General features: G+C 53.1%; 1 protein-coding gene across 17 annotated transcripts in view; it reads left to right on the forward strand.

Annotated features, from left to right (window-relative positions):
- The window catches only part of LOC108923650 (CLIP-associating protein 2-like), a 36,327-nt gene extending 15,256 nt beyond the window's left edge, over nucleotides 1–21,071 (forward strand). For 3 of the 17 annotated variants that reach the window (XM_029259847.1, XM_029259860.1, XM_029259844.1), the window contains 29 exons: nucleotides 1,066–1,143; nucleotides 1,258–1,425; nucleotides 2,283–2,323; nucleotides 3,336–3,488; nucleotides 3,892–3,915; nucleotides 4,177–4,284; nucleotides 4,419–4,445; nucleotides 5,607–5,633; nucleotides 7,056–7,226; nucleotides 7,321–7,365; nucleotides 8,401–8,508; nucleotides 11,114–11,176; nucleotides 12,008–12,114; nucleotides 12,354–12,377; nucleotides 12,931–13,175; nucleotides 13,422–13,485; nucleotides 13,907–13,909; nucleotides 14,415–14,578; nucleotides 15,173–15,251; nucleotides 17,570–17,713; nucleotides 17,916–18,059; nucleotides 18,170–18,276; nucleotides 18,709–18,841; nucleotides 19,025–19,124; nucleotides 19,205–19,392; nucleotides 19,500–19,628; nucleotides 19,727–19,933; nucleotides 20,112–20,228; nucleotides 20,658–21,071. In XM_029259847.1, the coding sequence (XP_029115680.1) occupies nucleotides 1,066–1,143; nucleotides 1,258–1,425; nucleotides 2,283–2,323; nucleotides 3,336–3,488; nucleotides 3,892–3,915; nucleotides 4,177–4,284; nucleotides 4,419–4,445; nucleotides 5,607–5,633; nucleotides 7,056–7,226; nucleotides 7,321–7,365; nucleotides 8,401–8,508; nucleotides 11,114–11,176; nucleotides 12,008–12,114; nucleotides 12,354–12,377; nucleotides 12,931–13,175; nucleotides 13,422–13,485; nucleotides 13,907–13,909; nucleotides 14,415–14,578; nucleotides 15,173–15,251; nucleotides 17,570–17,713; nucleotides 17,916–18,059; nucleotides 18,170–18,276; nucleotides 18,709–18,841; nucleotides 19,025–19,124; nucleotides 19,205–19,392; nucleotides 19,500–19,628; nucleotides 19,727–19,933; nucleotides 20,112–20,228; nucleotides 20,658–20,747 (3,058 nt within the window). In that variant the 3' untranslated portion in view covers nucleotides 20,748–21,071. The remainder of the gene's footprint in view (nucleotides 1–1,065; nucleotides 1,144–1,257; nucleotides 1,426–2,282; nucleotides 2,324–3,335; nucleotides 3,489–3,891; nucleotides 3,916–4,176; nucleotides 4,285–4,418; nucleotides 4,446–5,606; nucleotides 5,634–7,055; nucleotides 7,227–7,320; nucleotides 7,366–8,400; nucleotides 8,509–11,113; nucleotides 11,177–12,007; nucleotides 12,115–12,353; nucleotides 12,378–12,930; nucleotides 13,176–13,421; nucleotides 13,486–13,906; nucleotides 13,910–14,414; nucleotides 14,579–15,172; nucleotides 15,252–17,569; nucleotides 17,714–17,915; nucleotides 18,060–18,169; nucleotides 18,277–18,708; nucleotides 18,842–19,024; nucleotides 19,125–19,204; nucleotides 19,393–19,499; nucleotides 19,629–19,726; nucleotides 19,934–20,111; nucleotides 20,229–20,657) is intronic. The other 14 variants (XM_029259845.1, XM_029259846.1, XM_029259848.1 and 11 more) reach the window with 14 other exon arrangements.
- Nucleotides 21,072–21,516: the final 445 nt, after the last annotated feature.

Here is a 21,516-nt window from a genome sequence, read left to right on the forward strand (position 1 = left end):
TTCATCTCTACATCCAATTCTACACCAAACTCTACACTCATCTCTACATCCAGCTCTGCACCTAATCTTATGTTCACCTCCACACCCAACTCTACACTTAACCCCACATTCACCTCTACATCCAACCCTAACCCTAATGCCACATTCATCTCTACAGCCAACCCTACACCTAACTCCACATTTGTTTTTACATCTAACCCTAACCTTACTCTACATTCATCTCTACATCCAACTTTACATCTAATTCCACATTTATCTTTACATCCAGCTGTACATCCAACTCTCCACCTAACTCTACGTTCATCTCTACATCCAGCTCTGCACATCTAGTTCTACACATGTAGTCCTACATCTAACTGTACATCCAGCCCAACACATCACTTCTACTTTCACTTTTTCGGTTGTCAGATGTTTTTTTTCAGGAATTCTGTTTCATTTCCTCACAGTTTCTCCCATTACTGCTTCCATCTTTTCTGAGACAAATCGAAATGCCCTCCCTGCTACAGCAGAGGAATATGGGCTGATCTTCTTCAGTTCACACCTCCCAACATCAGAGATTCCCTACGTGCCAGTCCAGTTCTCCCTTCCTCAAACCTATAGCCACAGAGACACACGGGCCACCAAGTTCCAGAAGGACAGAGGGCCACACACACACTAAGCTTCTGTAGACGGTCAGTAGGGACCCAGAGACCCTGGAGTTTCAGCTCCTCACCAACTGGCTTCTTATTTTACTGCCGTCGTTCTTATTTTCCCTTCCGTTTCCATCGGTCAGCATGGCTCCAGTTCTTGACCGAGTGCGGTTGGGGTCACGTGGCTGGCACCCCTCTGTTGGGAGGAGGCGCACATCTACACTCTTCCTGTAGCTGGATAATTGGTCACTGTGAAGTGACTTTCTTGAAGACTCAGTGCACAGGAAGTGTCCCTCCCCCAAAAACAAAATGTAAAAAGAGTTTTGCTCACTTTTCATGCATGACTGCCTGCTTTCTGTGGAGAACTTCCCAAAAAGACTTGAGTGCTTTATCTCGCCCACGGCACCCCGCTGCCCCTCACTTGCCCGCTGAGAAGGCACGCCGCCGTCCTGGTGGAGAGCATAAAGAAGGGCATCCGGGATGCGGACGCCGAGGCCAGGATGGAGGCGCGAAAGTGAGACCCCTTTACCGTCACACCTCACTGGAGTCACCACTGCATGGCTCCACTGGCACTGATGCTAATGCTGTGTTTCTGTGCACTGCACACTGCTCTCTGCTGCTCCCACAGGGCATATTGGGGACTGCGGCAGCACTTTCCCACGGAGGCAGACGCTCTGTACCACTCGCTGGAGCCGTCCTACCAGCGCAACCTGCAGTCCTGCCTGCGCAACTCCGGCAGCGCCGCCTCGCTGCCCCAGTCGGACCGCTCTTCGTCCAGCTCGCAGGAGAGCCTCAAGTAAGGTGGCAAGACGCAGCATGGAAATCGTGTATGCAAATGTAAATGTAAAACCATAGTACCTACATCCAGCGCCACTAAACCCATTACTCCTACAGTGCAGGCCCACCAATCCCAACATTCCTAAAGCCAGTCCCACTAAACCCATCACTTCAACATCAAGTTCCATTGTTCCTACATTCAGTAGCTCTAATCCCATCAATCCCATCATACCTACTAATTGTCTCATTAAAACCCTCTCATTCAGTCCCACCACCCAGTCCCATTAATCATATGATTCCTAGGTACGCTTCCACTTGTCCCATCATTTCTAGTTCTTGCTCCACGAATCACATTATGTCCTCACATGTCCTGCATACCTCAGTGTCATTCAACAAGGTCCTACAGTGTTTGACGAAACATAGTGGATCTACTTGGGAGTCATGAGCTTTAATGTTAAAGCCTCACCATGGTTGAAAAAGTCTTTCATCCCTCCAAATACTTTCAAATTCCAACACATCCTGATGTATGAAGGACTTCCAGTAAGGGGAGAGTTCAGCTGACAGTGAGTCAGCGAAGTGTGGTCCTGTGGACCGAGTCCAGAATCCCAGGAATGTTCTGAGCACAGATGTGCTCTGTCTCCTTGTCCGCTGCTCTGCCAAGCAGTGGGACGTTGCATTTGGACTCCCTCACCACTGCTAAATGTTTTCTTTTCGTCCATGGGCTGTTGGATAAGAGTTGTGTCTGTCCTGTTCTGTGAGGAACCTTGATGTTTAACACAGAGGGTGAACCTGAATGGTTTGAGTAGAACTCTGCTCTGTACATGTGTGGGAGACAGTAAAGTTTCTAAGTGTGTGTCATGACCTTATGTGTTGCAGTCGCCCCCTGTCGTCCAAGTGGTCCGCGGCTCCTGGAAGAGGTATGTAGGTGGTGATGGCGTGGTCAAAGTTGATTCTTGCCGATCTGTGGAAGCTATCGAGTCCTGAATCAGCAGCATTGATAAAAACCCACGCAGAGTAAAAACATGGACATTTAACTGTATCCATGGGCTCCTCAGCTCAGGGACTCAAGTGGGCCCAGAAGTCTGTCGGTAGCTTTCCATATGTTTTGTCTGTTACTCCAAATGTACTTTAACCTACAGAGCTGTTAGTACAAGGTTAATAATACAGATACCCCTCGATTTATTCACAGTTTAGGATTGATAAAAAACACATATTTCATACACACACACACACATTTTCAGAACCGCTTGTCCCATACGGGGTCACGGGGAACCGGAGCCTACCCGGCAACACAGGGCGTAAGGCCGGAGGGGGAGGGGACACACCCAGGACGGGACGCCAGTCCGTCGCAAGGCACCCCAAGCGGGACTCAAACCCCAGACCCACCGGAAAGCAGGACTGCGGTCCAACCCACTGCGCCACCGCACCCCCGTATATTTCATACAATAACCTTGTATTTTTAAAATAAAATTGTTGTTGACCGATTCCTCCCATAAATCATTTCATTCCTCCTTTATGTTGTTATTGATCACCAACACCAAACAAGGGCTGAAAATACAGTTACGACCCCCAGCCCTTGTGTGAGTGTGTTTTGCTGCCAACTAATGGCTGCGTGTGGAATTGCGGTTCTTGTTCGCTCCACAAGCGAATTTGTACAAAACAGAAAGTGCAGGGAATGTTATTAAAAGTAAATGAATTGGGGAATGTCTGTATTTTCAAAACTCCTCAGTTAGACTGGTCGTACCATGAGGGCTCGGTGTGTGTAGCTTTGTAGCTGTTGCCCTACCACCACCGGTTCCTGCAATGTCCCATTTGTGTCGATGGACCACTTTGATCCTTCACCTGCTGACAGTTGAGGCAAAGGGAATATGAAGCTATCCAGCCTTATTGACCACTCTCTCATCTTGATGTTCTTTCCCGTGCTTCCAGTTTCTGCAGCCCCCAAGTCTTCGGGGTCACCGGGGTCGTTGCAGCGATCCCGCAGCGACGTCGACGTTAATGCGGCCGCGGGTGCCAAGGCTCGACACGGGGGGCAGGCCGGAGGGGCCGGTCGTGTGCCAGCAGAGTCCTACAGCTCGCTGGGTAAGACGGGAGCCACCGGGTACATCGCAGGGATTACACACATACCCGCTAGCAGCTGCAGAGGGCTTTAACTCCCCGTTTTCAACAAATTGACCCAACGGATCAGTCCCGTGGGCCCTCCTTCGTCCCGTGATGCTGGTTCCCCCGGGTTTGACCTCAGCTCCCCGTTTGACTCAATGGGCTTCTGTGGCTCAGTCGGTCCCAGATTAAACCTGTTTGACTCTGGAGGGACTCTGGGAACCTGGGACCGAATCCGAGTGAAATATGCGTCTCTTACGTCTCTCTCACTGCGCGGCTCTGTTTGTAGGTCCCCGAGTCTCTCAGTGAGTCCCTTCTTCCTTTCCGTCCTCATGTGCTAACGCTCTTCCTCTTCCGTTCTCTTGCTCCTCGTCTGGTGGTAAAGATGACAACTCTGATAAGATGGATGGTAAGAACGCTTTCCTCTCTCTCTCTTTGTCCCCGTCCACCTTTCACCTGCTCTGCCTCCACTTCTCCACCGTGCATTGAGAGCCTTTGCGTAACATTTAGACTTTATTTTTTGTACTGCTGCTGCTTTCAGTGAACGGTAAGTAGGTGTTGCGAAGGACAAGGAGAACACGGAAACTGCTGCTGTACCTTGAGGTTGAAGACAGTGGCGCCCCCTGCTGGCAGCAGAGTTGCTCACACTGCACCTTGTTGCCTCACGCAGGTCGGCTGCGCAGTCGGCAGACGCTCTCGGTGGCCAGCGGGGCCGTGAGCGGAGGACAGGGGGACTTGAGGGGACGCAACCACGGCAAACCGGTGTCTCAGTCGCAACGTACGTCGCCCCGAAACCCCCCACCCGCCGCATGCCACATACCCCCCGTATCCCAACTCGATTCTGCTGCTCGTGGGTTTGTCTACTAGTCTAGTGCCCCCAGGAGAAGCTAACTATGAGCTTTGTGCCTTTAGGTTCTGAGGATACCGAATTTCCGCCAGGTACTTTCCTCACCCTGTCTGTGTGTGTTTGTCGAGGAGCCACTAGGTGGCGAGGTGGTGGTGGTTCTTCACATGTTTACCTTTCCTTTTGCATGTGTCAAAGATCATTGTGGGGCTGAAAGTGGTGACTGTGCGAGTCTGGCAGGGAGTGTCCGGGGGGTGCGGTACATCACCTATCACACCGCTGTGACCCACAAAGGTGTATTAGAGCCCCAAACATCCCGAACTGATTAGAGTACCGAGATCGGGGTGTGTGTGCGTGTGTATGTGTGTGTCATCATTTCAGACGATTACTGACTTCCTGCCCTGGAGTGTTTGCGTAGATGCCGTTCAGAATATTTATAGTTATAGTCATGCATTAAAGAAAAAAATGTTATCCTGAGAAAGAGAAGTTGCCATATTTAGAGACCGGAGCCAGTGATGAGGCGTCAGTATGGGCTCCGGTCTCACACTCTTTGCTTTTTTGTGATGGGCGAGCAGCCAAACACCACCTGGCCATGAGACGGACGTTGCTCCTCAGGTGTGAGACGCTGCCTTAGACTGTCACATGTTTCCCACGATCCTCCACTGAATCCAGCAAAGCTCTTTGTTTCATATTCTCACAGCTTCGAGTGGCCCTAGGAGCACATGATACATGATTGCTGTGAGTCTGTGTGTGTGTGAGTGAGTGAATGAGTGAGTGTGTTTTTCTCTCTGTTTGCATCAGTAGTGACACAATCATCACTTCCACCGTCACACATCAAACCTTCATAGCTCAAGCTCTTGCCCTGCTCCATTTGACCACACCTCCTGTTGCCACACCCAATTGTACCCACAGCCCCCTCTTGACACACCCCCATCCACACCTTCTTATCACCACACCCTAATAGCAAACCATTTTCTTGCCACACCCACCTGCCACCACCACGCCCCCACATGCCCTCCTTCTGCCACACCCACCTGCCTCCTCACCCTCTTCCTGCCCCAGGCTTCACTTCGGACTTTCTGTTCTCTTTGTTCTTTGTCTCTTTTTGCGAACGTCTCGTAAGCTGGACTCCGCTGTGGTTCCACTTTGTTGCCCATTTGTTTTACCACCTTCCCCATGCTGCCCCCCCCCACCCCTCCCCTGCTTTATTGTAACTTCCGCTCTCCCTTTCTAATCCTGCCTTCCAACTCGCCCAGGATCTCAGTCTGCTAATCCCATTGGCGGTAAGATATTTTGCCAGCCACACCCCTCCGGCACCCCGGCCACACCCAGCCACGCCCCCTTTTCCACCCACCTGCCTCCCCCCTCCCCGTGGCACAGGGCTCGCTGTGGGTGACCGCGGGTCCTCGGCGTTGAGCCGTGTCTCCGTGTGCTTCACTCAGCCGTGCCCTTTCACTGACGTGATGTTTGTCGGCCCCCCGCGTCTCCGCTGCTCTCCACGTGCTCTGTTCCCCATTACCAACGAGGCCCCACACCTGAGCGTTTCCATTTACCACGGTCCAATTAGTCAGCAGCGACTTAATGTTCTGGACCCGCAACCAAGAAACGGCCCTGGGCTCAACCGCTGGCCACCGATACTGAGCTCATTTACATACAGCTGACTGATCCAGCGTGGGGGAAACGTCACTGATCTGAGGTCAGTTTGGTGACGCGAACACGCAGGTAGAGTTACAGCACTGTAGTCAGAGCACCTCCCAGCGGCACCTCTGCTGCTCACTCTCCACTGCTAGATCATAGGGCAGCGTACCTGTGACCGTTGCCTGCTTGACACAGTTGTATTATACGTCCCCTTCGCACATGTGCGCGTGTGTGTGTGTGTGTGTGTGTGCTGTCTTGTTGTTCATATTATATTATTATATTGTGTGCATTATATCTCTGCTTCGCTCCACAATAATGCGCACAGAAATATGTATTACAGCATCGCAGGTGTTCATGTCACAGGACGACTCTCAGAGTCCCAGGTGCCTCACACAAGGCGACACAGAGGCGTTTCCTTTATTTCAGCAAGTGCCATTGCTGCCCCCCACCTGCACCCCCGCACAGTGTTTGTTCTTTAAACCGTCAAATTCATTGCAGAAATCTGAAATGAACCTTTTTCCTTTTACGCACATGTTTTGTTTTCGACCGTGTGGATGAAGCTGTTCTTCATATTTTCACGACATACATGCGTATTATATGGTTTGTCATAGATTTGTCATACTAGATGTGTAGTGTGGTGAAGTGTACAAAACCACGAGAGAGCTGGGGGTTGAATAATAATAATAACAATAATAATAATGATAATAATGATAATAATAATAACACGGCCTGTTGCTTGACGCCGAGCTGCCAGTGAACGAAGACGCCGAGTCCCACAGGCACCTAATAGCCCAACTGATGCTCCAGGACTGCCAGTCTTCTCCTGTAGCTGTGAGAAGCGAAAAGGACTGTGTGTTAACTGACCCCACAAATCCGACGTGTGGAAAGACGACACGGAAGTGGGGAAAGTTACTCTTTTCACAGTCATCTCGACTCTGTATTTTATCAGAATTACGAAATCTTCCGCCGTGGACCGCTCAGCCTCCCAGCCCCCTCCCTCTCTGTCCCCCAGCCCACGTCAGCAGGGTGTGCGCTCCTCACCTGTTCCCTCTCCTCGCTCCCCTCAGCGGGCAGCAGGTCCGGCTCCCCGGGCCGAGTATTGGCCAGTACAGCTCTGAGCACCGTGAGCACCGGGTCGCAGCGGTCCGTTCCAGGCCCGAGCTCCTCCCACCGTCGCAGCCGCATCCCCCGCAGCCTGGGATGCAGCCGGGATTCCAGCCCCACGCGCCTTTCTGTAGGTGAGGAGCCCCCCGTGTCCCGCCCCTGTCCGGCCCGCAGCTGCTACGGGGAGAGTTTTTTCTCATCGTCATCTCTTTCCTCCCTCGTATGAAGCACCTTCAAACCACAGCCAGGTGTACAACGGTGGCGCCAGAGGAGGTAAGTTCTACTTCAGACTCATTGTTTCTTCACTGGACTCACTGGCTCATCAGTAATAAAATATTTGATCACTGTCGCTGCTCACCGGCGGCTCCTCGATCCTTCTTTTCCGCCACACAGCACACGAAATTCATTAGTACGCAGTACAGTCGGCACGACGACTCATGCGTTGCAGTGTGATTTGAAGTGGTGCGCCAGCTCTCTTTTTACGAAAAATAAATCCTAAACACAGACAGACAGACAGACAGACAGACAGGCAGAGAGAGAGTCTCTCTGAAACCGCTCGTCCTAAGCAGGGTCGTGGCGAACCGGAGCCTCACCCAGTAACACAGGGCGCAAGGCCCAAGGGGGAGGGGACACACCCAGGATTGGATGCCAGGCCATCGCTAGGCACCTTACGTTTATTAATTTAGCAGATGGTTTGTCTCCAAAGTGATGCAGAGCTCAGTAAAAAAGCGCATTTCACCAACAGGTGAAGACATACAAGAGAGTCACAGGAGAGTCAGTTTGTCCAGCACACATTACACAAGTAGCTGCGTACAGAATCGATGAGGAACCCCTGATCCGCTCGGTGTCATTTTGGACCTACAGTCTTTCTGGGCACCAAACCAGCTCTCAGTCCCAGTTAAGTTGGTCAATAGGGGAGCAGATGCACAAACAAATCCCATGCAGTTCTCCACAGGGGTGTGAAAATCGAGTCATTTGTTTATATAAAGGATTTTAGAACAAGCCAGTTTTTCCACAACAGCAGGAGAGGTAAGGAAGGTTTAGCTCATCCTCACCTCAAGCAGTCTCCTTCTTCCCGAACCCTCACCAGAGGGAATTTAGGGATTCTCTGCTTGTGCTGACAGAGGAAGCGCATTTTACAGACTCTGTGAAAAAATATGGACCATCCATCTGCTGAGAAATATTTGAGGCCTTTCATTCATGTCAGGAGACATGACCATTGTGTTTCTCCTTCCCTGTCTGTGTTCACCTGCTGCCTCTCCTCCATTTGGTGCCCCCACCTTCTTCCTGCCCCACCCACCATACCAGCACGCGGCAGCCGGATCCCTCGGCCCAGTATGAGTCAGGGCTGCAGCCGGGAGACGAGTCGCGAGAGTAGTCGAGACACCAGCCCTGTCCGCTCCTTCCAGCCCCTTGGTATGTAGCCCAGCCTCCAGACAGAGACACAACCCCTCCCCAACCTACTATGCAGACCCCAGACTCCTCTCAGATCCTTCTGGGAGATCCGTCCTCTGTCGATCTCTACATCATTTCATCAGCATTGTGTGTCCATTTCTGTGTGACCCTCAGTGTTTCCTGCCAGACCTGGGTACAGGACAGCATCTTTACGTTGTGTCAAATCAGCTTGCCTTGCTGGCTCACAGAAAGGGAGACTGATCAGGAAATATACCAGAATCTTTAGACACAAACACCGGATTGTGAAAGCACAACTTGTGTGTCTGACACCACCGTGTTGGTGGCTCACATCCCTCAAGCAGCTGCCGATAGAGGTAACATTCAAAAATCAAGTACATAGCAGGTGGTGTTGGACTCATTTATGGAGCTATCAGGAGATCAGGGGAGAAATGGGTCTGAAGGAGATGACTTGAGACCCATCTTGAATGCTAGGATGGATTCAGCAGCTCTGAGACACAGAAGGAGCTCATTCCAGAACACCGGGACAAAATCTGCGAAATGGTGGTGTTTCAGTGTTCATCACCTCATGACTGGGATAAGTAAATATTCAGAGGTGGAGGAGTGTAGGGCTCTTGCTGCAGTGCAGGCAATGATCAAGTTCTGTAGGTATCAGGGAGCAGATCCTTGAGCCATTTTGTAGGCCATAACCAGATTCTTGAACTTAATACCACCAAGCAAAGGAAGCCAATGGAGAGAGACAGGGAGTGGAGACACATGGGACTGCTTTGACAGGTCAAACACAACTCATGAAGCACCATTCCAGATCAGCTGGACAGGTTCAGTGGTGGAGGCTAGAATACCAGACAAGAGCGTGTTGCAGTGTTCCAGGTGAGACATCACAGCTTGGACCAGGAACTGTGTAGACAGTGTTCTGAGGTTCTGACATATTTAACAGATGTTAAAGAGGTGTCCGCCATGTACTGGGAAAGCGGCAATATGAATCAATTATTACTTACAAGCTTTTCACTGATGACTTGGATGAGATAAGTGAGTTGTCCAACCTGATAGAGAGCTTCACAGGTAGTAGAAGGACTAGCAGGGAGATGGAGGATCTCAGTGTTTGAAATGCCGAGTTGTAGATTGTGATTGTTCAACCAGGTGGAGATGTTAGAGAGACATATTGCAGTCTGAGAGGATACAACTGTGTCGGCTGGGGGAAAGGGAGGAAGGGAGGAAGAATTCTGCTTCCTGCATAGTAGTGATAGGAGAAGTCATGAGCGGCAATGACCAAGCCAAGGGGAGTGTTGTAGATAGGGAAAAGAGTAAGGGTCCGAGTACCAACCCCTGTGGAACCCCAGCTGAGAGAGAGAGAGGTGAGAGAACCAGCCATGCCAAAAACACCTGGTAAGGTCTACCTGAGAGATGAGATCCAAGCTGGTTCATGGAAGATTCTTTGATTCCAAGCTGTTCTCGTGAAGTGAGGATGATGCAGTGGTTTACAGTGCCAAATGAGGCAGAAGGTAAATGAGAACTGATTACAGGGATGTAACTCTAGATGACTGTAGAACTCTGAAAATGCAAAGAAGGCAGTGTCAGTCGAATGATGGATCTTGAACGTAAGCTAGTATTCATCAAAGAGATCATTCTGGGCAAAGCATGCAGTAAACTTCTTGTAGATGCCATTTTGAAGGTAGGTGAAAAGCAACCAGAAGAGAGTCAGGAATTAAAGACCTATTAAACAAATGGTATGGATTCCTAAGACAAGCCTGTAACAATCGGAAGGAATTGGAAATTTGACAAATGATGACTTAGCGCAAGGGCGGGAAGGTGGAGATGCTGATTTCAGAAAAGTGTTGGAATACGGTGAACAAAACCCTGCTGGAAGTCCTGCTATTGAAAGGAGGGCAATGTGGAGAATTTGTTGGTAACGGCAGCTGTTTTCTCTTGAGGAATGAGGCACAATCTTGAGCAATGAGGGTGTGGGAAGGAGGTGGTGAAGAAGGGGCAAGGAGAGAAGTTGCAAAAGAATGTAGGGATAATGAGGGAGAAAGGAACGCCTCACAAGTTGTTCGTGGGACTTTCTTCACACAGTCTGCATCGCACTACACATTGATCTCCTGAACTAGTCATTGACCTCCTGGACAAGACGCTCATCTTCTGTATGAGTCACTGAGTTTTCCATTAGTTATTATTCTCCTGCTCTAGTCGTTGATCTCCTTCAGTAGCTCTTTATCTGCTGTCCTAATTACTCATCTCTTGTACTACTGGTTTTTCTTGCACTAATTATTGATCTCTTGCACAAGCTGTTGATCTCCTGCAGTAGTAAATTCTCTCCTGCTGTAGTCCTGCAGCCCTTCCGTATCTTTCGTACTAGTCGTTGCTTTCTATCTCCTCTTCCAGTTACTGGACTCCTGCACTAAATATTGATATCCTGCAGTGTTCGACTCCCAGCCCTAACAGCTCATCTCCTGAACTTCCTGTTTATGTGCTACACTGATAACTGATCTCCTGCACTACTTATTAATCTCTCTGCACCAGCCATTGCCCATCTATGGCTCTTGCCACCGGCACTGCGCCGGGTGCTCTGGCACTGACGGCCGTGGTCCTCTGTGGTTCTTATTTCCAGCCTCCCGGCATCACTCCAGGTCCACGGGTACTCTGCATACCTCCGAGGTTTTCGGGGCAACAGGTGAAGGCGGAGCAGCTCCTCCACATTGCTGGCCATGCCCCACATTCTGCCATATTATTTTATTCTTCTCACATTTTCATTTAACTACCTCCTGCCTTTTAACCCCTGCTCATATCCCAGGTGTCCAGCAGGACAACACCTGTTCCACAGATATTGTTTCCTTTTCCCCCACTGTGCCCTGCTGATCGACTGCGCGTTTTGCAGCAGCGAGTCGTAAGTGGCCATCCAACGGGTGACAAGTGTCAGCACTTGATCCTGCCTGCACTGGCCCCATCGCCGCCCTCCGTTTGTTACCAAAGCACACGTTGTCACTCGTTCGTCTCCACGGACCTCATCTCACGAGCAGCACTTTCCTCCCGCTGGCTGGCATCTCCCGGCTCTGGCTGTCCGCGCGCAGCGTTTCCCATCCTTGCTTTGTCTTTCATCCATTCTCACCAGTAGACTGGATGCTCTTTCTTTTACCGCATCTTACCGAGCAGTTCCTTCTCCCCATTGGCTGACGTCTCACCAGACTTCATGGGAAGTGCCTGCTTTGCTTCTTTGAAACCTCAGTTTTTCATTCCTGCCCACATTGTTGCAAATTGAACTTTGGTTGGCTGTGTGGAAATGTTAGCTACTAACATTTTAATTTACTTGGCATTTTGAATGATTCGCTATCCAAAGTAAACTACTGTACACTAATGTTTGTTTATGCATTTAAGATCGGAAACGATTTAAAAATCGCAGACGAAACAGTTGAAGATCACTGTGTGTAACTAAATGGGAGTGTGAATGCGAGTGTGTGTATGAGTGAACATGTCCCTGAGAAGGTCAGCGGTCTCTGCTCCCCAGCAGGGGGTTATGGGATGGGGCAGTCCAGCCGGATGTCCGCCTCCGTCAGCGCCATGCGGGTCCTCAACACCGGATCCGACGTTGAAGAGGCTCTGGCCGACGCACTGGTACATACCGCTGCTCAGCACCCTCTCTCTCTCTCTCTCATGCACACACACACACACACACACACACACACACAATCTCATGCTGCCATCACTAGACGGTACACCGAAGTTGTTCTGATCTTCCCTCTCACGGTCATGAAGGTAGACTTGACCGTGAGGGTCCCCCAAGTCTGGACAACTAAATTCTACTTTCCAAACTAATCTTGTCTCTCATTGACTGTTTCTCTCAATGCTACCAGCTGTTGGGAGACACCAGGAGCAAGGTAGTGTGTTTAAACCCCGTGTGCCTCTTCCTGTTGCAGTCATGATGTTACAGTGACCATAATCAATATATTTCTATGTTTGTCGTGTACAGTTAAAGTGGTTGATGTGATCAGTGCATGAACATGTGTGTCTTTATGTGGCATGAGAAATTCAACAGATGATAGATATAAGGATGGATCTAAGTAATAGGGACACGGAGGTCAAAAAGAAGCTGGTGGCTGGAGCTGTCCTTGTAGCCAGTCCCCTGGGAAAGTGCCGATAGGGTGACTCCACTTACCTTGAATCCTGTTTCCCTTCTTTTGACTGATTGGAAGACTTTTCCTGCAAGACACATGTTATAACAACAACGTGACTCCTCCTACTATTCTGTGATTGAATCAGTTATTGATTATTGATCATTGATTGCTGCCCTCGTGATCTGATCATGTTTTGAGTGGTGATTGTGATGTGACTCCGCTCTCCGCGCTCTCCTTTCCTCACTCGTTGCTGCTCATTTACCGAGGCCCATCACTAACTCCTCTACCTTTGGTCCAACGCCCCTCACCCTTGCAGAAGAAGCCGGCCAGGCGGCGTTATGAGACGTACGGGATGTACTCGGACGACGACGCCAACAGCGACGCGTCCAGCGCCTGCTCGGAGCGCTCGTACAGCTCCCGCAACGGCAGCATCCCCACGTACATGCGGCAGACGGAGGACGTGGCCGAGGTGCTCAACCGCTGCGCCAGCACCAACTGGTCCGAGCGGAAGGAGGGCCTGCTCGGCCTGCAGAGCATGCTCAAGAGTCAGAGGATGCTCAGGTATGAAGCCCCGCCCGCCACAAGTGCCACTTGGCCTTGGGTGCCGAGCCCCACTGTCAGCGCTCCTGAGTTGACCGGTCGGTTTGCTGTAAATTGCCAATCCGAACACCTGCAACAGACCTACAGTGATCCACACAGTGAGATCACCTGATATGTACCACAACCATCTGCAGAGACCCTCCTGGGACTTGAACATAGAACCTTTTGGTTTCACTACCGTTTAAATGTGCGCTTCTCCCTTTGCAGTCGGGTCGAGCTGAAGAGGCTCTGCGAAATCTTCACCCGGATGTTTGCCGACCCACACAGCAAGGTACGTGCGCTCCACACCTGCCCTTCTCCCTCGGCTTCCCGCCCTGTCAGCTCTCGGCATTAAGAGCACGTTGGGTGGAGACGCAAGGAAACTGTTGTCTTTCTGGCCTCAAAGTCGGGATGAGTCTCAGCCAGGACCCAGGCCTGAGCTTCACGCCTCAGAATTACGGCCAGCTGACTCCTGGGGCCGCAGCGGGGGTCTTCATCCCGCGAGGACTGGAGATACATTGTTCTCGAGTGCTTCCCTCCCCTGGGCCACACGGGCCGTCTGGCGCCACCTTTGCTTGACATCATTTTGTCTCTCTGTCAGACGTGAGGAGCTCCGCGTCTCCCAGGTGTTTGCCCCAGGCTCAGTGGCCGCACACTAATTGGTCTATTTGTCTCCTCTCTGCATGCCCCCCTCGTTCCGGAACTCTCTCTAGAGAGTAAGTGGGCCGCGCGCTTGGTGGACGCCCCTTGCATGCTCCCGGCTGCATCAGCGTAGCCCTGTGCCACTAACAGAACGCCGCCTGCTTCCGAGCGAACGCCAGCGCAGAAAGCCCAGCGACCCGAGCGGTGCGGGGACGCCCGTGCGGCAGCTCGCTAACCCGGCGGCACCTCAGTGCTCCGAGCAGCCAGCAGCGCGTGATGTTTGGTGCAGTGGACCAGTCGCCCCAAACACCACGACCGCGTTCCTTCTTATTCGCAGACTAATTGCGTTTGCTTTGCGCAGCACCTGCCCTGCATGTGGCACTAAAACTCTGGCCGCTTCTCTCTGCGGGTCACTAACACTCGTGGCTCAGGTTGAGGGACGTGCTTCAGTGTGCTGCATCAGCTTCTCCCATCTCGATGTCTCAGCCGCAACTCTGTGTGTGTGCGTGTGCGCGTGTGCGCGCCCGAGAGAGCCGAGCCAGCCGCCACGCTCACGGTGTCCCGTCCTCCGGCCTGCAGGTGTTCAGCATGTTCCTCGAGACGTTGGTGGACTTCATCCTCGTTCACAAGGACGATCTTCACGACTGGCTCTTCGTGCTGCTCACCCAGCTGCTCAAGAAGATGGGCGCCGACCTGCTGGGCTCTGTCCAGGCCAAGGTTCAGAGGGCGCTGGACGTCTCCAGGTAGGACGGCCGCGCGCACCTGGGGACACCAGGCAGCCTTGCGGAGCGTGGAGCGGAACCTCAAAGGTTCCGCAGAAGCTGTACGCAGGGACGGTGCGGCGAGCGCGTCCAGGCTGGGATGAGCCAGGAGGACGAGTCACGTTGTTGACAATCTGCGTTTTCTCATTACGGAGCAGTAAGAGCGCGACGGCTCCTCAACGTACAAATACGGACACGGAGTTTCGTTTAGCTCGTGTCTCCAAAGTCACAACGAGTAGAAGTTCGACAACACGGACGTCCCTTGATTTATTCGCCGTTCCGATTTTCTAAAAGTCTGAGCTACAACTGCAGTAATTTAGAAAAAACTGTTTGACTTCTTATTTTCATATTCTTATTAACTTGGCGTCACATTAAAGACACTGTAGAAAATACGGTAGTGACGAAAATGCCATGAAAAATAGATATTAACAGAAAAATGTTAGCAATTCAACTGCTGGCAACGCAAGGAGCGAGAGTGCAGGACACTGACAGTAGTACCAACCCTGATCGCTTCTAGTTTCTCTAGAACGTTCCTCTCACCTGCTGCGTGTGATGTTTCTACACACCTCCTTCTAGGGATTCCTTCCCCAACGACCTGCAATTCGCCATCCTCATGAGGTTCACTGTGGACCAGACCCAGACTCCCAACCTCAAGGTACGTGGGGCTTTGGAGGGCGGTCACTTCCACCATGTCCAACACTGTGTCCCTCAGTCCAGCAGCGCTGCTCTCTAACTCTGTGTCTGTGTGCGGATGGAAGGGTTTGCTGAAGAAACACAGCAAGGTGTGACCGCGAGGTTCCGGCTTTACTGCCGCATGAGCAAAAGAGCACCTTGGCTCACCCGTGTTCGCTTGGACGCATCCGTCACGGCGCAGCGGTCGGGGACTTTGGGGGAGGACCGCTCTGCTCATACGTTTGTGCCCACAATTAGAATTCTGTAGGACTCTTGAGGAGCGTCACTAGACTGCCGCCAGGGTGCCGTAACCGTCTGCAAGGCTTCTTGAGCTGTTGGCAGCAGCGAGAGGCGACAGGTGTCTAGACCTTAGATATGCAGTTAAGAACTGCAGTGAAGCAACATCAGTCTGGGTTTGGTGACACCAGCAGCTAAGAGGGGAGCTACAGTACATGCAGCTCAGCAGCATTTACATGCCTGCCATTTGTCACCTTACACTAAGTGACATCATCTAAGGTGCTAGACTCTGCTAAAAGTTAATGTCTAGAAGGAGGTCCGTGCTGCCAAACCCACCCGTGCCACAGGCCCGCACCGAATGAAATGCGCAAAGAACCGCGTGAAAGCCGAGGCGATTCTGTGTCGGTCCATCCATCACGGGGTCGCCGAGTTTATTTCCATTTCCTTCCTGCGTTTGAGTCGCTCGGTCCTCGAGGCCCGCTGCCCTCACCTGGCAGAGATCTGTTGTGCTTCATGGCTTTCTCCTGTTTCTGCTCCACCACACTGTCCCTGCTGGCTGGTCCACCACCTCCAGCCGCCCCACCCCCTTCCCTTCCTCCCTCCCTCCCCTCCCCTCCCCTCCCCTCCCTGTGCAATCTCATGTCTCTCTTTGCCGGTAATCGATTCCCTCTCCCCTCTCTCTCTTTCCCGAAGCCGGTGCGGAGGTCTGTTCGCAGGCAAGGGGCCACTATAGAATTGCTTCCCCACTGCCACAGAAACCCCAGGCGCCATGCTTGCCATTGCCATGCTTGCACACTGCAGGAGCAAATCCAAGTGTGGAACCAAGCCGCTCAGGTCAGTGGCGCAGCGGGGGAAGCAATTCTATAACGCGCTCTACGGTACAGCTGTTCTCGAGGAAACGGCGGTCGAGTAGCACGAGCACAAGGGCAGAGGACGTGTTCGCCGGCCTTCGGCATGTTCCACCTCCTCCGTGCGCCTTTACTTTCTCATCCTTCTGCTCGCTCTGCACTCTTTGTCTTCTATACAGCAGCTGCTCTGGCCTGCTTCTCGTACCCAGAACACCGTGCGCGTGTACGACCGCTCATCCTTCTTCCCGGCAGTACTAGCGAGTAGCGCTTCCGTGGAGACGCTTCCCATGGGGACGGACGGATCGCGGTGCGGGACGCGGGCTGTAACCGAGGCCAGCCTTTGCTGCGCGGCTCCCCTCCTCCATTAACATCTTTCATTCCTCCCGTTTTGTTCACCAAGGCATTGTGGCACAGGACTCCGTGGAATCGAGGGAAGGGGTCTTAGGTACCTTTCCCTGCTGATGCTGCTGTCGCTTTCAGCCCTCTGAGGAACATGACATTCGACATGTTTGTACGCTCGTTTACCTCCAGTTTGTAGCCCCAAGCTCCATTTCAGTAGTATCGCTCGGCGGTGACTTAGTCTCCAGGGCTCAGGGTAGCAGTGAAGCGAGACGTCATTTTAAATGAGTGACTGTAAAAATTCGTCATCTCCACCAGCTCCTTTTAATTGTTACTCATTCGCCCCTTCTTGCTGATCACTGACCCTGAGGAACTGCGGACAGGAGCTGTAAACACCACGGAAGTGAGTTAAATGAGGGCGGTCCCGCACTCGTGTTGCGTTTCGATACTGTTTACCGCAGCGGTTCGACTCGGTGGGTGAACGCACGTCATTCGCTGCCCTCCGAACGGAAATGTTTCCAAAGTAGATGCAAGTAAAATGCGGATGAAAATTGGTACAAGTTTGAAAATTCGTCGCTTGAGCTTCTTCTCACACGAGGAGCCGGTGGACCGGTCACCGGTCTTGCGGTAACGGGGCCGGTGGAGAAGCAGCGGAGGTGCAGTAACAGCGGACGCTCTGCTGGGCTCTCGGCGGCATCTGGCAGTGGGCCGTCATGTTACTTTCTCCGTTGAAAAATGCTGAGTGCTGTGTAAAGCGGTAGAGAGCGCAGTCGTCGGCGATGATAGCGTCTGCCGAGAGACGCCGTGCGAGCGATGACGCGGCGAGCGATGAGCGAGGCTGTGGCTGACGGCGAGCCGGGTGTCCGCGTCCCCGCAGGTGAAGGTGGCCATCCTCCGGTACATCGAGACGCTCGCCACGCAAATGGACCCCGGAGACTTCGTCAACTCCAGCGAGACGCGTCTGGCGGTGTCACGCATCATCACCTGGACCACGGAGCCCAAGAGCGTTGATGTACGGAAGGTGAGGAGACACGATCAGAGCCCCCCCGCCCCCCTATGCCTCTTGTTGAGATTCATAATTTTCTGTGCAGAGAGTTTCTCATTCCCAAAAACCAACAATATCACAATTGTACCTGGGGAAGCACTCCATTCTGATTGGCTGTTATCAAAACGCACCGTTCCGATCGGCTGGTTCTAACGGCTGTTGTTCCGATTGGTCGCAGGCTGCCCAGTCCGTGCTCATCTCCTTGTTCCAGCTCAACACCCCAGAGTTCACCATGCTGCTGGGGGCGTTGCCAAAAACTTTCCAAGACGGCGCCACCAAGCTACTGCAGAACCACCTGAGGAGCAGCAGCAGCAACTCACAGGTGTGGCGTCTGGGGGACGGTCACAGCCGAGTCGTGGCCGCAGAGGCGCTTCTCGCCATCTTTGCGGTCTGGGGGCGGAGTTCCCTAAGGGGTGTGTCTCTCTCGTGCAGACGCCCACAGGAAGCCCGCTGGCGCGCCACACCCCCCGATCTCCAGCCAGTTGGTCCAGCCCACTCACCTCACCCACCAGCACCTCGCAGAACACACCTTCACCAAGGTCAGGGTCCAGGGGGCCCAGGGGGCCCAGGGATCGACCGCAGTCTCCTGGGATACGTGTTATACGTCTGATTGGCGGTCACCTGTGGTGCCGGGGGCGGGGGATGGGGGGTTGGCTGTTATACTAAATGCACCTGTAATTTTGCTGTTTTCCTTATTGCTCTGTAACATTCTTATCATGGATACTCTGCAAGCCAGAAGATTTCCGTTCGTTGTTTCTTGTGGTAGCAAACAAAACGTCATTTCTGAATGTTTTCATGTTTGCCGATATTTGACGTTACTGCAGCTAAGGTTAGGGTTAGGGATAAGAATAGGGTTATGGTTACGATTAGGGTTCGGGTTAGCGATAAGGTCAGCTGGTGCGCAGGCTTACGGACCTAGACGTCTGCAGGTGTTCGGGTGTGCTTGTGACAAAAAATTCCTCCCTCCGCAGCGCGTTTGACTACGAGGCCGAGGGCACCAACTCGGAGGACGTGTACAGTTCCCTGCGGGGCGTCACCGAGGCCATCCAGAACTTCAGCGTGCGCAGCCAGGAGGAGGTCAAGAGAGACGAGGACGGCGACGTGGTGAGTGTCCCGGGAGAAGTATCTTCAATTAAAACGAGTGAGAATTCTGCAGACCTGTCCTCCTCACCTCCATCTGCTCAAAACCTTCAGCGATCGTTGCTCTTGTTACATCAGGAAAGGGGAAGGTGCACGTGGGACACAACTCCTTGTGTGTGTGTGTGTGTGTGTGTGTGTGTTCTCCAGGGTGGAAGGAGGGACGACCTGGACATGGGCCACATCCCTGGGATGGACACACCTCTACTGCACCAAGCGCCTGAGGAGGACACGGAGCGCTTCCCAGGAGGTGTGTGCGCGCGTGTGTTTGTGCGCGTGTGCGTTTCCAGGGGAACCTGTGTGAGTTTGTGCATCCCTCCTCTCCGGCAGACAGGACCCAGTCGGAGCTGGTGGCGGAGCTGCTCAAGGAGCTGTCCAACCACAACGAGCGTGTGGAGGAGCGCAGGACGGCGCTGTGCGAGCTGCTGAGGTTGGTGCGCGACGGGCAGCTCCTCGTCTGGGACGAGCACTTCAAGACCATCTTGCTGCTTCTCCTGGAGACGCTGGGGGACCAAGAGGTGGGAGTCGCTCCGCCGGACCAGGAACGCGTCCCCGTCCCCGTTCGGCCGTCCAACTGGCCAAAAACACCTACCAGGCCCTAACGTGAGCAAATGTCCCTCTGCAGCATTCGATCCGCGCGCTGGCGCTCAGGGTCCTCAAGGAGATCCTCAACCAGCAGCCGTCGCGCTTCAAGAACTACGCCGAGCTGACCGTCATGAAGGTGCTGGAGGCCCACAAGGACCCGCACAAGGAGGTCGGTGCTGAGACCGGCGCTCACCTTGCGGTTCCCGCATCTCCGACCTCGGTCGGCTCGCTGACCGTTTCTCTGGCTCCCCCTGCCTGTCGGCTCAGGTGGTGCGGGCGGCGGAGGAGACGGCGGCCATGCTGGCGAGTTCCATCAGCCCGGAGCAGTGCATCAAGGTGTTGTGCCCCATCATCCAGACGGCCGACTACCCCATCAACCTGGCCGCCATCAAGATGCAGACCAAGGTGATGGACCGTCTGTCCAAGGAGACCCTGCACCAGCTCCTGCCGGAGGTCGTTCCAGGACTCATACAGGTACACGGTGGTAGCAGGGAGAGTGGAGTGCAGTTGTTGTGTCTAGTGGAGTGTGTGTGTGTGTGTGTGTGTGTGTGTGCGTATGTGTGCGTATGTGTGCGTATGTGTGTGTGTGTGCGTGCGTGCGTGCGTGCGTGCGTGCACACGCGTGACAACAGGCTGATTCTGTGTCCCTCAGGGCTACGACAACCCAGAAAGCAGTGTGCGCAAGGCCTGTGTCTTCTGCCTGGTGGCCATCTACGCCATCGTCGGGGAGGACCTCAAGCCACACCTCAGCCAGCTGTCCGGGAGCAAGGTCAGCAGCCTGTCACACACATATTGTCACACACACACACACACACACACACACACACTCACACTCACAACACTAAAGTGTGACTGGCCGGTTGAACAGGTGAGGTGACGCTGGAGGGACGCGTTCACTCGTTGAGCGACGGCGGTCAGCGGACTGCGGTTCTGCTCACGGTAACAGCGACGGGACTCGTTTTTGGGACAGAAAGTGAAAGCGTTAAATGGAAAGACAAACAGTAATGACAAGAGGTGACAGAAATGGAGCAGAGTAAAAACACGTTTCCTTTATGCAGAAGCAAAATGTATCGATGGCAAAAACGTCTCTGAAAGGAACAGTTTCTCCAGAATGTTACTCAGGTACAAGTAACGTGGTAAATGTGGTACTTTAGCGCCCAGGTCCAGTTCACACGGAGTCTCTTCTCTGTCCCTGCAGCTGAAGCTGCTGAACCTGTACATCAAGAGAGCTCAGTCGGGCTCCAGCGGCAGCGACTCCACCGGGGACCTCTCTGGCCAGGGCTTGTGAAGCAGGACGTGGTGGACACCCCCCCCAGTGGACACACACAAAGGGTTGCTGGGACCCTGTTGGACTCAGACACTTCCTGCGATGCATGCTCCATCACGCCAAGGGGACAGCGGAAGGGGACGCCAGCTTCCACATAGAGACCCCGTACCGCCAAGCTCCCGCAAGACACCTCCCTCCTGAGCCGTCTCGGCGTCCCCCCCCCTCGTGTCCCCGCCGTCCCCGTCTGAGACGACACTTTTTTGTGAAATATAACGTCTAACTACGAAACCTGTCAGACTAAATCGTAAGGGAATTCAGCTCCAGGACTCGCTCCACACCGGCTCCTTCTCTAACAGCGTGGACATGGACTTCCCTAAACGCAAGTGTCCCCGGCGGTTGTCGTTCCACGAGTAACAACCGCACGGCTACAGGAGGACTGACTGTCCAGCATCACCGTAACTCTCACCGTACTACAGGAGACATCTGCTGACCCAGCAGCAAATAGGGGGGAGGGGGGTGAACCAGGGGCCCTACACTGGGGACGGGGTCCCGCATCCATTCGTATCTCTGTTTTACTTATTTAAAGAGTTGGGGTCAGTTGGGGGCATCAAATTATACTGCAAACAAGTCCCAAAAGGAAACGCTATTCCTACTCGAACCCCCGGCAGTGCACCCTCGGTTCCGTCGTGGGCTCCCAGTAGCAGTGCGAAGGGTCCTGGAGACCCCTGGTCCAAACACACTCTATGCAGGTCGGGGGCAGTCAGGGCCACCGGCACCAGGGATTCCTCCT

The sequence above is a fragment of the Scleropages formosus genome, chromosome 18 (genome assembly GCF_900964775.1).
Source record: "Scleropages formosus chromosome 18, fSclFor1.1, whole genome shotgun sequence".
Classification (NCBI taxonomy): Eukaryota; Metazoa; Chordata; class Actinopteri; order Osteoglossiformes; family Osteoglossidae; genus Scleropages; species Scleropages formosus.